We start from the raw sequence: 14,814 nt of genomic DNA on the forward strand, positions 1-14,814 counted from the left end.
ATATTTTAATTATTTTCTCGATAGGCAGAATATAAAAACCGTACTATTTCGTGACGACAAAGTACAAAAAGGAGCCCGACAGAGTTCACACTCGGGTTAAGGGGTAAGAAAGACACAATTTGTTTTACTGTAAATAAACGACCTAAGTTAACTACCATATATGGATGTGTTATTCATGCTTCATTTATAGACATCAACTTTTAGTCTAATAGAACCATTTCAAAAAATAACAATTGCATTTTCCATTTTTTAATCTACTATACATAAAATAATAGTTTTTGTTAAGCGACAGGTAGCACCATTAAAAAACAGCATAAATTAATTGTTAGATTCAACCAGTTAAACCACGTTATATCTTGCAAGCTAGGCCTTAGACCTTGCTTGTTCGGCGACAGGAAAAATTACTTTCGATCAGAAGGCCGGCTTTTTGTGGAAAATGTGCCGAATGGGACTTAGGGAAATTAGGAAAAAAACAGTTGAAGTATCAATAAACAGGCTGAAATGTTTGAAAAATTAAGCAATAACGTCCTGAAAAAAACTCATATCTGGTGAGCAGTGATAAGCAGTAAGCGTCGAGAACCTCATGTTTCAAAGTAATCGACGATCATATTAAATAGCTAGAAAACGAGAATGAAACATGGAAGGTTTATATTGCATCTCTTTCATTGTCTGTCTTTGAGATGCTAGATCAGACGGGAAGGATCATAGGTTGATTCGCTTTAAAGGCGCGGCCCCGTTAGGATATAACGAAGGAGCGTGTGCCATATGCTGTTAGTTATAAAACTCAGTTTTGTTAAAATAATCCACATTGAATACTCGAAAATTGCCCCATTTTAGTTTGATCGGCGACTGAGAACGATTAGGAACGATAGGAATCAAAGCTAATTTTTTTTTCCTTAAAGTAAATTCTTTTTTGGGCACATTCATTCGCATTAATTAACGCTGCGTCTCAGAAAAAGCAAATAGTCGTTAGTGAAATTGAAATTTAAGCATGCTCAGTTATATAAAGCCAAAGTGGTTAAGGTTGACGAAGTCAGTAAAAGACTCCGCATGCAAGATTTGTTCAAATTTGGTAAACCCTTGATATCAATGAGGCAGTTTTGAGAGAATACGTAGCGCAATTCCGCATGATTCGTATGGCCAAACATTAATAACAGTTTACCTTCAGTTTAACCTATGTTTCTGATAATTTTAAGGAGTACTGCTCTTCGGAAGCTGTATGCAATGCATTCTGTTACAGATACAAATATATTATACGCGCAGTCGGTGACAATGATAACTGAAGCTTTTCATAATAGATTTTGAGTCATAGGATGGCGAATCACATAGTATATTCACATAACAATGAAACACTCTGATTGTGCTTTCACGTGCACATATTTTTATTCAGCAATTTGTATAGACAAACACAGAACAAATTAGAACTACCGATAACAAACATGGACATCAAGACCAGTAATGAGAAAGATCTAACGCTTTCCAAATGGTCAATCAAAGATAAGTTCGGGATAGGTCCCCAATCGACTGGCCGCTGACAACCCACGAAGATGACCAGTTGGCTACAGCGAAAGTCTGGCCAACGGGGAACATGCTGGCGTTTACACAGCACTGTAAGGAGACTAACCTAATACAGGTAGGACTTGGTGGGGCAAATGTGGGAGGAGACTAATAAATGGAGTGGTTGGAGTTAATAGTGTGGAAAAGGGAGTTCATCGATCTGGACTTCTTTGGTTGAATCGAAGCGTTCGTTTTGTATAAGAGCTAGCGGCCCCCAGTATATTACAAGCATTCAGTAAAAAAGGCTGAGTTGTAAAAAGTAATTAACTTGAACAAGTACGATTTGTTTTCAGACTGACTCTATATATTATTTTGGGATTCCACATTGAATGCTTTAAAAAAAAAGCCTTTTTTTGCACTACTCAACAAACAGAATAAAATTTTAAGAGAAATATTTAGAAAAACCGGAGTATGTAATATTTAATAGTTGACATAAGCAGAGGTCACTCCTCAAGTAAAAAACAATTTCAGCCTGAACTAGGATATCACATAACATTTTTGCATTATCAGTAGAGCTCAATTTGACCAAAAACAGCTTCAATGTTTCTATATTATACTTGAAAGCCTACAAGGAATAAACGTATTGGTTTTATTTATTGATCACGTTGAAGGTTCACTTACATTGTTGGTACTGGACTCAAAGGACCGTTTTTGGGTGACGCAATATATCCAAACACCGTATCTCGAAAAAATAGGTAGCCATTAAAATGTGATCACATTACCAAACCGCAGACAAATAACAATTGAAAGTAAATTAGTTAACATATGTATTAAAACAAAAACAAAAAAACATAATATTTGTTGTTATTATAAGATTACCAATTTTCATATTATATATGCAGTTGAATTAGGATCGCGTTAATCTTTAGAAGCCTGCGGTCCGCAATATTTGTCTGCTCTTTTGATAAACTCAATGATAGAATCTAACACCTAGTATCAGTAGAAATGGATTCGATATCTTTGAAATCCCGTAATAAGAAAGACAAATTTTCCCTTTGTTTTAACTAATTAGGCACGAATTGCCATATACGTACATTCAAGCATATGTTCGATACTCGGTTAATGTGTTGCCTCCACTCTGATACTTCAAAAGGGCATAAACAGTATAAAGAAATCGTAATTTATAGCATTTATGGCTTTTGGCGATTTTTCCGCAGCACGACAAACATCAGTAAGAAAAACTTAGATTTGATTTTATTGACAGCCGATCTGTCGTTCTTATTTTGTATGAAGCTGAACATACAATATTTAGTAACGTACGAGTGCTCAATAGGACAAGAAACAATATAATTAAGTAATTTTTTTTTACCAAATTTGCATTTCAGGGACTTGATTCCACTAGCAAAAAAAATTATAAACGGTTATAGACGAGTGATATAAATTTTTATAGACGAATTACATACATTTACGGACAAATATAAACGAGCTGCTAATTCTAAACTATGAAATTAACTACATTCCAGGTAAACTATCATACTTCTTGCTCAGCACCGCATTGCTAAAATCGAAACCAGGATTTTCTATTTGAAATTTCTCAAGATCTAGTTTTTTCATCATTTCCATTAGCGTCATAGGGTCAGCCTTGAATTCGTCCTCCAAAAGCGAACTCCAAACGTCTTCACTCTTCGCCGATTGTGCCTTCACTAAAAGAACGGTCACCTGAAAAGAGAACATCTATAATTAGTCAACTGCTTTCGAGATAGCGAAATACATGCATCCGTGCTATCCGTTACGAATGACCAGACTATGGAGCAAATCGGCTTATGAATGTGCACGTTACAGTCAGGTCCGATTTATTTGGCAATGCGTAATCGTTATAAACAGCAATTTTGTAATTGCATAGACTTAATTGTAACACCCACACGTCACGATATCTTCAGTAACGTAGCGATTCAAATTAATAGCGATTAAGTTCAAGTCTTTATTAGAGACCACAACTGAGCCCACTTGCTTTTTAACCAGGTTTGGCTTGGAACATATAGTTCCAGTTATGGAATTTCAACCGTGAAGCGCACATATACAAGCAGTATATATATTCGTTGTATATATAAGTATATTCGTTGAAGCCATGCCTATGAGTGCAATGGTGATGGAGTAATTATGTTAATTACTTCAACAGGTTGCGCATTAATTGACAAGCTCTTTAATAGCAGGCAGTTACTTCATGGTCGATCCGAACTAAACTGAAACCTGGAAAAGACATTTCCTAAAGACGTCGCGATCTCGGATAATTATCTAGGTGGTAGCAGATGTTGCTTATGGTATATGATGGTATGTAATAAAAACTGTCTCTTTTAGAAGCAATAAACATAAAAACTTAGCTGGATGAAGACGCCTTTAGAGCTGCCCTAGTATGGTAGGTAATGTATTTCAAGTAGTAAATGATTCGGAAGCAAGATGGTGAAAAGCAAGACGAGGCGGTCATGTGTCAACATACCCTTGAGGCTTCCATAGCTTTAAGAACTGCCGTGTAGACGCGATATACAGTTTGTTTAGTCATTCACTGAAGGGGAAACTCAGAATTTTGACGTATATAACAGCAGCGGAAAAAACTTACTCAAAACTTATAAAATAAATGAAATATTCCTTCGGAGTATTGTTCAATGTACACGTGTGCAAGTAACGATAGTCAAAAACAGATGAAGCCAGGACTAGAATGTTTTCACACGGAAGTGACACACGATTAAGAAATCTAAAAGGACAACAAAACTAAAATAGTTATTAAATGCATATGTAAGATATAATAACATGCTCTAAGGCAAATGATTTACCAGCGCGTCTATAAAAATTCGTCTTTTGATCATGACATTTACGATGAAAATATTGGGCTAGAAACGATAAGTACAATGACGGAATATAGCGGGACCTGGCTGTCCTTGACGTAGATCGGGAAAAAACAATGAGAGTATCCCGGTTTGGGTGTGTGAGTCAAAATGTATATGATTAAGTTAATTAGAAATTAATTAAATTTATATAATCGACCATGATACATTACACATATCGAAGGCTATCTAGGTAATCATCGTTATATGAAAACCTATTCTTGAATCAAATTGTATATTTCGGGGGCCCAGCAGCTGCTCAGAATGAAGTGAAGCAAAAAAAATGCTGCTGCTACTGGACTCCTTCTTTCGACCTCATGGAGGTGAAAAGGGTATATGACTGTTTCTGACTTTTACCTGTCGTATGGCAACTCAAGTCCTGCAGCCCATAGTCATACCCCTGTTAAATTCCCCTTATGATCGTTGAACGCCCATTAGTGTAATTAGATCCATCTTTACAATTCGAGGTCTCCCTATTCTCTTAACGTAACAACTATTCGCAGAATGTATACGTCTTAGTATAGCACCAGACATAGTTTCCTTCTCGACGATTTTAACCTAAACGGCATACACCATCGTGCCCAATAATATTTGTGTTATTCAGCCGGTGCATCTAACAGATAACCGACTACTCGCACGTCACTAGCTGCCCTTGGATCTTACAGTCCTGTATTTACCAGAATCGTGTACCTGTGTATCGCCCCCGGCTTGATAGTCTCTGAGGCCAGCCTTAAGTAACCCAACAGAACCGGTTTCGATGCCCACGGCGACAACCTCGACCTTACTCCATCTAAATCCCATCAAAGTTTCTCTCCGCCTGTCGCCTACCAACAGTTATTACTGTTTTTTCGTTCTTAGGAGAAAATCCATTACCGCGCTACGTTGATCCCTTGGTTTACATCGAATAAAATTTCTTTTCTGAGTCTGATTTCGAATGCAGTACGCGAGAATTTAAGCGAGCCAAGTACTAAAAAAAGTTGTTAGAGCTCGGTAGCATTCAGCTCCATCACGCCTCCGGTTTCCAGGTTTCAGCGTTTTTCGCCACGTTCACGCCGAAGTTATTCTTTCCAGGTGTCTCCGCTATGCGGCACAATGGTGTATTGTCTGCTCTGTTTACCCGAGTTGCTTTTGCCTCTTTTCCATCAAGCGGTTTTAGTTGTGGCTACATTCACCTTAGATAGCTAGGTATAGCTGTGCAGCTAACCCAGTCTTACAAAAGTAAGCCATCGACACTAAGGCTCTCAGTAGTGACGAGGCGATACACTGTACATTTGCCCCGCTCAGCGTGATTTGGTGACAGGCGAGCTGGTTTAGAAGCGTGATGTTCTAGAAGGCCGTGAACGGTGTAGCCTGTAGAGTAGTATGTTTCAATACAATGAATCCATGTAGCACACGAAAAGTTATTTCAGTTGTTGTAGCGACAGTCAAAGGATAACTTCAGCAGATCTGGCACGTAGCGGTCTATTTTAATCGATCTACTCGTACAAATGTATGGTTAACCGACATTTGAGTGACATGCTCGTGCAGTGTTTTTCATAAAACAAAGATTGATCACTTTTTCAAAGTAGTACCACATAATACTGAGATTCTTGCGTCACTCTTCGCGATCATAGCTGGACGTGGGAAACAGCATTTGTAGCGGCTGTTTCATATATTGTATTATATTTAGTCAGCCAATTATTCTTGTTTTTGTCTTTAAGACTTCAGAACCATGAAAGTTCTCGCTGCAGGTATGCCGCCCCGAATTGATATCCTCTTTCAAAGACAATACATATGTGTTCTGATCTGGGAAAGCTCTACTACAGGCATCATACAATTTTGATTAATCTTTATTAAACTGTAAAATAAAAATTACAATTGAACATTATTTACCGTTGGCACCCACTTCCCAGAAGTGGGCTTCATTGTCGAACAGATAGGGGTGCCTAAATGCCTTGTTTCCCATAGAGTCGCAAGGTAATTGTAGTACTCATCAGAAAGAACGGTCCTTGAAGAACTTTGACTATACAAAAATATCTTCGGCAAAAGGATTCTGATGTAAGGTTAAGTGCTATCTATAGCGATACAACTCATGATAACCCTACTCGAAAGTTGGTATCTCAATAATAAAATGATTTTATTTCTAGCCTAATACTCCCACTCCTGCATCATATTCGAGGAACTCAGGGAGCAGTTGGTTATGCATGTGTTTTTCTGTGGTTGGACGGCCTTTTGCTTTAGCTGTTTGAACACTTGGGTAGTTAATAGCGGAAAACATCATTAATTGCCAACGTTCTATTGGCTAAACACACATCAATTGGTCTCCATCCCTAACAGTGATTAACAAACGCATTCTATGGCACGCAATTAACTATGGTAAGGCTGTTCTACTATAATAGTAGCAGAATAATATGTACGTACTGAAGTGGCATATCAGCATTTAATTTTTGATTATATTATTAATTATAATTATATTATTAATTATTACGGTTGAGCTACAAACAAATGAAAATTGTCCTAATCTCATATTAACCAGTCAAAAAGAGAGAAGCAACGATGACGGACTACCAACGAGTGCTGCATTTGCGTATTAAATGACGAAACAATACGCATCATCCGTCTCCTGTACAGACCATGCAACATCGCCATCATATAGCTAACGGATCCTGACATCCTTGACCTCCGTGATCCCCTTACCTTAAATGCGCGAACGATGCGAAATGGTTTTGTTCGAGATCACGCCAAGCTCGAAACGAAAATGGTGAAATTACTTGCTTGGTGCATCAGTTCACGTACACCTCATTCCACATTGGATGGCCCCAAAAGTTAACGTACCCTCCTTTCTCCAACCAGAAGAACCAAAGAGGCCGGTAGCTAAATCTAGCTAGCGTTTAATCTCACGTTGTGTCCTCGTACGAACTTTGCACCCTAATTCCCTTTTATGATCTCTGTCCCTTTCTCCACTGCGAACCTTCCCTCTATGGCTCAGTCACAATCTATCAGTGATCCTCAGTGTCCTCACTGAAGCTCACTACGTAGTTTCCTTGGGAGTTACGGCAGCTTCTCTTCGTCTATGGGCAGGTCCAACCTTTTTCTGCTGCTATTCACCATCGTTAATAGTAAGTAACACCACCATCGTCGTCATAGACAGTTATCATCATTTTCGCTTTGTTATATCCCCCTATTCCCTCTTCTCGCGTCTTGCTAGACCTCGTTTGATTCCTTCCTTTCGCCGGCTTGAGCAGCGTATTATTCCGGAGCTCGATGATGGCTAGCGCCCGACGAAACCAGCAAGCCATAACAGCGGCGAAAGGATGGATAAAGGATTTGCGAGTGACGACGCGCGTGCTGCCGCCGGGTCCGTTCCGTGATACCGGACGTTCAAGCGAAGGCATATCGTAATGCTGTTTTATTGCTCTTAATGCCGTTAGCACATTAATTAAAGTTTTGAAACTCAGTTCGCCTATTACAAAGACATTCAGCCAGATATGGTGTGCGTCAATGGAGACTACTGAGGAAGGGTTTTACTGAAACGATTAAATTAGTTACACCAGGCTACCGTGCGTTACCTGTGCGTCATTTATTTTTTTTTGCTAACAGCTACTTGGCCTCAACTGGGCCGCGCCCACATTTAGTCAGCAGTAACCCTGTGGCCTCATCGAAAGGGAAGAGTTTATTGTCGTTACTATCTAATATATTAATAATATATTATTAATTACTACCTAAAAAATGCTGGTTGGAAGACTGTGAGGCGATGTAGCTCTAATTTTTTTATCCCATTTAATTAGTCTGCCCTTTACACCTGGGTTGACCCTAACTGCATTGCAAGTTAGCCCATTCTAAACTAAACTATAATACGTCCTAACAGCAAACTATCGAAAATATAGTTCCCCACTTTCCAGCTGAATAAACCAATATGTAACTTGCCGCCAGGAAAATCACAATTTTTGTCGAGGTAAAAGTGACGGTTTTTACGACATAATTTCTCGAACTTAATAACAAAGTGTTTGACTGCTTAGTTCAATCTCCGAGGCAGCATGTAGAATTATCTGTAACCACATGCGACAACGTATATGTTCAATGGTATTTTAATTACAGAACCGCTAGTGTTCTTACTTTTTTTCGTAGTTATTTGTTTCTAGTTTCGTATCATCGTGTATGGGAGATTGTCTTATAAATACTGCACAGATGCTATTGTGCGTACATACGGTTTTTGTTTGGCATTTTGGCAGGAGTAGCATTCAGGCCAACAACAAGGTAAGATGGTTTCATTCATGCTGGTTTACTGAGGAAAGTCTGCGTAACAATTACTAACCTTGTCTCCATCCTCGATTGTCCAGGTGGACTCGCCTGGCCGAATAGGACGATGTAGACGACCACCTAAGATCTTCTTCCCATTACAAGAGACGTGCAGCTCTCTTGTCGTCATCCGCACATCCATTTGCTTGGCCCGCGTACCTGTATGAAACGCAGAAGAAGCCGACCGTAATTTCACCCGCATGCTCGCGAAACGAATCCGCCAAAAAAAAGAAAATATAGCATAAGACAGAGAAAATGATTGACCATAAAAAATTATACAATGCCCACTAAAAATCATAAACTGTTTCTACCTGCAGAAACGCACCTATACCTGATACGTAGCACGTTCTATATGTATAATAATAATAATAGCAATAATAATAATAATAAGAAGATGATAATGAATGAAATATTGATTTGATTGGGCACATGCGGCGGTAACGGTACCGCCTGTCCAAGAGGCTTTTATTCGCTATTTACTATTAGCTGTCCCTTCTCGAAATCTTCTTCCATTGAGCGTCCCGCTGAACGTGATACACAGCTTAGCTTCCCTTAGCATGCACTCTTTCACTGTATGCAGCTGACACTACCCGTTCCCCTTCTGGGCCTTTTTATTTTATGGTTTTTGATACCCCTGAACCGGTGTATGCCCGCGCCATTACCGTTTCTGGCGCCACTCCAACTGCTACAGTGCTTCGCCGCTATCTACTATATCATGATACTGCGCGCTTAGTCCTGTGGGCGCGGCGACCGACCACCGACACGACCAACATGACTGTGCGATTTGGAGCTCAGGAAGAGATGTAGTATTTTCGCCGGTCTTCCGATCCGCTGGTCCTGTTTCCATCGTTTCCGTCCAGAGTCAAACCATACCCCATTGTAAACGGGAATTGGGGCTACCGCTAATCCCAAGTCTAAAGGCCAGAGCCCCTTATACTCCCTAGCCCCTTCACCTTGAACGAAAAAGTTCGGTTTTCAGACCTGCGCTCTGAACGCTTATACGCCGCCAACCGCCATTTTGTTCAGTCGTAAATCCCCGTCGGAGTAGCGATGTCATTGCTGTTGCCGACATAGCGTGTCTCTGCAAAGGCGGCAATCGTCGTAGTTGTGGTGGTGGTGATCGCTGCAGCGCTGGCGAAGGCGTCGTTCTTTGCTCCGCGTTCGCTTGCTGGCTAGCTTCATCAATGAAAAAAAAACGAAGCTGAAGTAAGGGGAAGTAAGGTAAAAGGAAGCAAATTTATTTCGGTCGAACGCTAACCCTGCTCTGGTGGGACTACTACGACAAGAACAAACATACAAGGAGAATACGGATTGGCTTTTAGCCCATCGGCGTGACCATTGTGTCAACTTCAGAAACAGGTGACGTCTGGGGAGATTTTTCATGCGAATAACATGCTCGCTTGAGCGGCCAGCCTGGCCGCGTTGAGTTGGGTAAGAGGCGAATTCGAGCACAGAGAACAGAAAGAGGAAAAAAGACACGCCAGCTAGGCGCAAGCCTGTGAGCAAACAGAATAAACAGAACAAGCTAAGAGTGGGATAGCTGGACAGTCGGGTTGCGGTTGGGGCAGCCACCGCCATCGCCCAACTGATGCGAACGGAACCCGGCATCACCTTGTGCTGCAACGCCCAAGTTCTTGCTTCGGCTGCTTGTTGCCGTGTTGCACAGAGGGAACATGGAAAAGCTCGTGGAGGTGGAGGCCACGGCGACTTCGGGCCGTTCGGCAGTCGTCGAAAAACAAAAGATAAAAATGAAAGATACTGAAATTGATGGACAGACACACACACGCGCACGCGCGCTTTATATCTATAGGATCCCATTCGAGGGCGCACGTAGAGACGAAGAAGAAGTTTGAGTTACCAGCCACCGCTCATTTGGGCGCTAGTTCAACGAGGTTTACTTTTCCTTATCGATACGAAACCATTTGGTGTTGAGCTACGAAAAGCATGCATGGGTTTTTAAGCTTGGAATGAAACTGGTTGTAACATAGATTGTGCAGTTGTTTCTTGCTGATAACTTCGTAAAGCTTAAGAAATGACGAAGTAATGATCAGATTAACTAAGGAAAATGTGCTTTTCAGCACTATGGACGATTTTTAATTTTGTGTCTTTCCGAAGATAACTCCTTTGGCGGACAAGGCCCAGATCGACCTTTGTCATGTATTTAAAATGACTTCAAAAGCTTTATATTAAATGAGTCAAAAAATACATTTGTTGTCTGTGTCAATAGCGAATAAGCGCACATTTGAAACAATGCCGGGAATTATACACTCGACCGCTATCAACGTTCCTTTGTCACGAGAAGTCTTAACCTTATCGTAATTTGAGATTAAGGCGTACGCAGTATCCGGCGCACGCGCGCATGCCCCGCGGCTAATACGTAAGGCTTCGAGAGCCTTTTAGAAACCCACTCTTTAATAGGTAGAACCTTAGTACTGGTTCTATGCAATGAATAATAAAATGCTAAAAAGACGTTTTTACTATGCGAATGGCTTCAACCATTAATAGCTAATGTGATATTACTAGCACTCAAAATAACCCTACTTACAAACTTTTTTAAGTTTATTTCTATTACTACAGCTACTAGTTCCAGCTGTTTTGTAGGAGGAACTATGCAGCCGACAATGACTGTGTGTGTTTTGAATAGTACACATTGGTTAACCTATTCAGGAAAACTTTGTATGCGACCATTGTTCATAGTTTAGAACCTTCAATGCCTTTAAGTTATCTCAGTTTGTAATAAACAAAGCTCTTGAAAATGACAGGGCTAAGTCAAAGACATGAAGAAAGCTTATAAACATGAGCTTTCCTCTCAAAGAAAGTGCAATCCTATTCTCTACGGCCAAGTATGTCAGCGAAATGGACTAAGGCCCTTTGCTCTATAGAACTAGACAAAACGATATTTGATTTTAATCAACCTGAGCAAAGCGCTTAACTATGTATAACCATACAACAGTTTGATTGTTTTAAGCCTAAAGCACGCTCGTGATGCAACAGCTAGTGATGCTTAAATGATATAACAGACAGAACTTAAATAAATATTGTACGGGGTACCAGCTTCATCGAATCGCTTTGTAGATACAAGGTACAAATGGTTTTGCGCACAGAATAGCACTACATATAACCGAATATATAGTATATCAATTCTATGATAAGTCTATAAGCATTCAGTATCCAGCTTTCTTCTGTCGGCAAAAAGGGTTACGTTAATTCTACACTCAGATATATATTTCATGTATCCCGAGTAACCGTAGGCTGGTTTTGAAAGCTTTACTTGAAACCATATCGGATTCTCATCCCCAATGTGAATATTAAAACGGCTCAATTTAAGTCGGTGTTCGTCAGTGTCTTCCATCAGTATCGTTCTCCCGTTTCTGTGCAACAAAAAAAAAACTACCCCGATGGAACTGGCAAAGAACAAAGTTCACTTCTATTTAAAACGAACTTCCCTATGCTACCACTGCCCGTGCAAAGGGAAGTCTAACTTGAACATCGGGTAGCATTTCAGTTGTACTACTTTCGACATACTCATCCTATTTATATAGATTTCGTTCACTCAGGGCACTTAGAGACAGATCCTGGCCGTATGATTAGACTGTGTAATTTTCCAGTTTGGTCGATCGGTCGATCGGTTTGACCTAGACTGGCCCGCCTTATTTGCCACAACGCCCACAGTCTACACAATAATTTCATGTCGATAGTCGATGATGGCGTCACTGGCCATAGCGTACGTTGAGTAGAGCCAATAATCGCGTCGATCCCAACGACCGATCTTTCTTCTGCTACGATCTCGTCGCTCCAACCTTTTTCATCCGTTCTTCTTCTGTGTCTTCAAGCAAACCTATTGCTCGGAGGCCGTTACAAAACGCGTCTGTCTGGCCAGTTTGCAAGAAATGATAGTAAAAAACGGAATTTAGAAATCGTAGATCATCCTTTATGTTGGAATAGATAGTCCCGATTGTGGCTTGAGGGAGTCTCAAGCGCAGACAACCAACTGAAAGGAAGTACTAGTCCGAGAAAGCCCACAGCATTCTACGAGCATTGTAATGCATCGCACAAGTTATCTTTCAAAAAGGACATGCGAAAGACACGCAGACAGAACACAACGTAATTCCTCCGTTTGCTCACCACTCTCGGCATGACCAGCCGGCGGCAGACAAGGTGCGCCTTCACGCCGCTTTTTCGGCGTGACCGCTGTCCTTGGTTCTCTTCCTTCCAAAGTCTCGTTTTTCTTTCCCTTCGCTTGGTTACGCACTTCTTCTCCCTCAGCCGCGACTCCTTCTTGTCGCTGTGGACCCAAATGGTTTTTCGGTAACGTGCTAATAATCGATTTGGACTAGTAGCCGCTGTAGCTTTGCCAACGCTGCGCTGCCTTAAGAACAGACTCTCACCTTTGGATTGCCGCTATTCGACCCCTCCAGATGCATTCGCTGCTTCAAGCTTTCTTACGATTTTTGCCCTTCTCGTTGTGTTCTTACGAAAATGGATCGACTGGCAATGGCTGCTAACTACGCATGAAAAACACTTCAAGATGGAAACGCACCGTCTACAGCCGACACCCCAGGGACCAATTGAGGGGTTTTTTACGTGGACGTTAAGCGCTTGAACGTAACGAATTAGTTCAAGGATGAGTTATGTTTGAACGCTGCCGACAGAATAGCACGTCAACGAATCATTAGTACCAGCTTTCATACATTTACTTTGCGACTAGGGCGTGACAAACACTGACTTTCAAGTGACCTAAACCTTAGGGTGAGTTTTCGCTAAATTCATACTAACGCTGTATAGTGAATTTAGGGAAAACGTATGTAAATTTTTGCTCCTCAAGAACGGCGAGGAGCTTATATTATTTCAGTTCTTTACTTTGTTCACGATTCATATGAAAATACTAGTATTTCAATGTGGCCTAGCTACAAGTCGGTAGACACGAAAAGGCGCACTATTAGTCTGAAATGAGTGGTTCCATTGAGACAGTTCTTATTGTAGCGGGTTCCATATTTTTTAACACATTTTATTTCAAACTCTTTTAAAAACTAAATCATTTTACCGGTGGCAAACGGCAAATATTTCAGAGGAATTTTGTAGTACTAGCGGGATATATTATGAATTCTGCAGTCTGTCACTACGATTAGCCAGATTTACACAACTTTAAAATATCGCAGACATTGCTTTGAGGCAAATAAATGTACAACTTCCAGATTTTATGTAGATCTGTTTTATATAAGACAATAAGCCTCCGGTATGTAACATCCTAGCTTCACTCAGGTCATCGTAAGTCTACCGCCTGTAAAAGGGCAATTTTCAGCAACCGTATGCGTTTCAGTTACTGGACACCTCATCAGTAAAACACCAAAAATCGACATTCCGGCGCATTAATCCCTGGGCTTTGCGTTTCTTACAATTTCAAATCTTCACTACAAATCCATGAGAATACCTAATTATGACTAGGTAATTAATTTTGTTTGTTGTTGCTTCCTTGTGTACCCTACGAAGGACTGGCCAATGCCACTTCCTGTTAACCACTAGAATAAAGTTATTATAGATCAAAGTAATGAGATAAAAATATGCATAGACCGCCATCGATGATCTGTGAAACAATCGCAATGAGACACAGAAATAGAGCCAATTGGTTTCTCTTTCTTTATTAGGTTATTTTCAAAAATGCAAAGGCTACAGGCTTACAGCCTGGTTTGACATCAGCCTAATTCGTTGGTTGGTAAGACGATATACAGCATCGTTTATAACACACTTATCATGATCTTGTGATGAAATGTTAGACCGACTTAGAGTTCAGTTTCTAAAACAATACATCACGGTAGTGCTGGACGTAAAATTCAAAATTTTTCTTTTTATCTTAACAAGTTTAAAATTTAAATTAATAGACCTTTTGTATTGTAAACCTTATCATAAAGATGCTAACCAACGAACGGACTACGGCAATGTTCGAAAAGCAATGTATAGCTAACCCACATTTTTTAGAGCGTCCTTCAGATGCTTTGACATTTCGAAAAAAATTGCCGGTTAAATGTCCTCAGGCTTGTGCATTCGTGATTTGCAAGATTTTATCCACCTCTTTGTCGCTAGATTGAACCCTCTTAAAGCATGAACTTCCGGCATAAGGTCCGATGTCTATGGACGCAGTTGGAGGCGTTATTGCGTT

General features: G+C 40.4%; 2 protein-coding genes across 3 annotated transcripts in view; one reads left to right on the forward strand and one right to left on the reverse strand.

Annotated features, from left to right (window-relative positions):
• Positions 1-159, forward strand: part of LOC111243290 (Ig-like and fibronectin type-III domain-containing protein 2) — a 68,064-nt gene extending 67,905 nt beyond the window's left edge. The window contains exon 19 of the mRNA XM_086977025.1: positions 25-159. Coding sequence (XP_086833151.1) covers positions 25-54 — 30 coding nt within the window. The 3' untranslated portion in view covers positions 55-159. The remainder of the gene's footprint in view (positions 1-24) is intronic.
• A 1,973-nt stretch (positions 160-2,132) lies between these two features.
• Positions 2,133-14,814, reverse strand: part of LOC111243275 (nudC domain-containing protein 2-like) — a 48,904-nt gene continuing 36,222 nt past the window's right edge. The window contains exons 1-4 of one of the 2 annotated variants that reach the window (XM_086977035.1): positions 13,046-13,175; positions 12,783-12,942; positions 8,674-8,816; positions 2,133-3,216 (exon numbers count right to left, since the gene is read on the reverse strand). In XM_086977035.1, the coding sequence (XP_086833161.1) occupies positions 3,010-3,216; positions 8,674-8,816; positions 12,783-12,942; positions 13,046-13,081 (546 nt within the window). In that variant the 5' untranslated portion in view covers positions 13,082-13,175 and the 3' untranslated portion in view covers positions 2,133-3,009. Of the gene's footprint in view, positions 3,217-8,673; positions 8,817-12,782; positions 12,943-13,045; positions 13,176-14,814 lie in introns of those variants that run through there. The other variant, XM_022788563.2, reaches the window with a different exon arrangement.

This window comes from Varroa destructor, unplaced genomic scaffold (assembly GCF_002443255.2).
Source record: "Varroa destructor unplaced genomic scaffold, Vdes_3.0 BEIS01000001.1, whole genome shotgun sequence".
NCBI lineage: Eukaryota > Metazoa > Arthropoda > Arachnida > Mesostigmata > Varroidae > Varroa > Varroa destructor.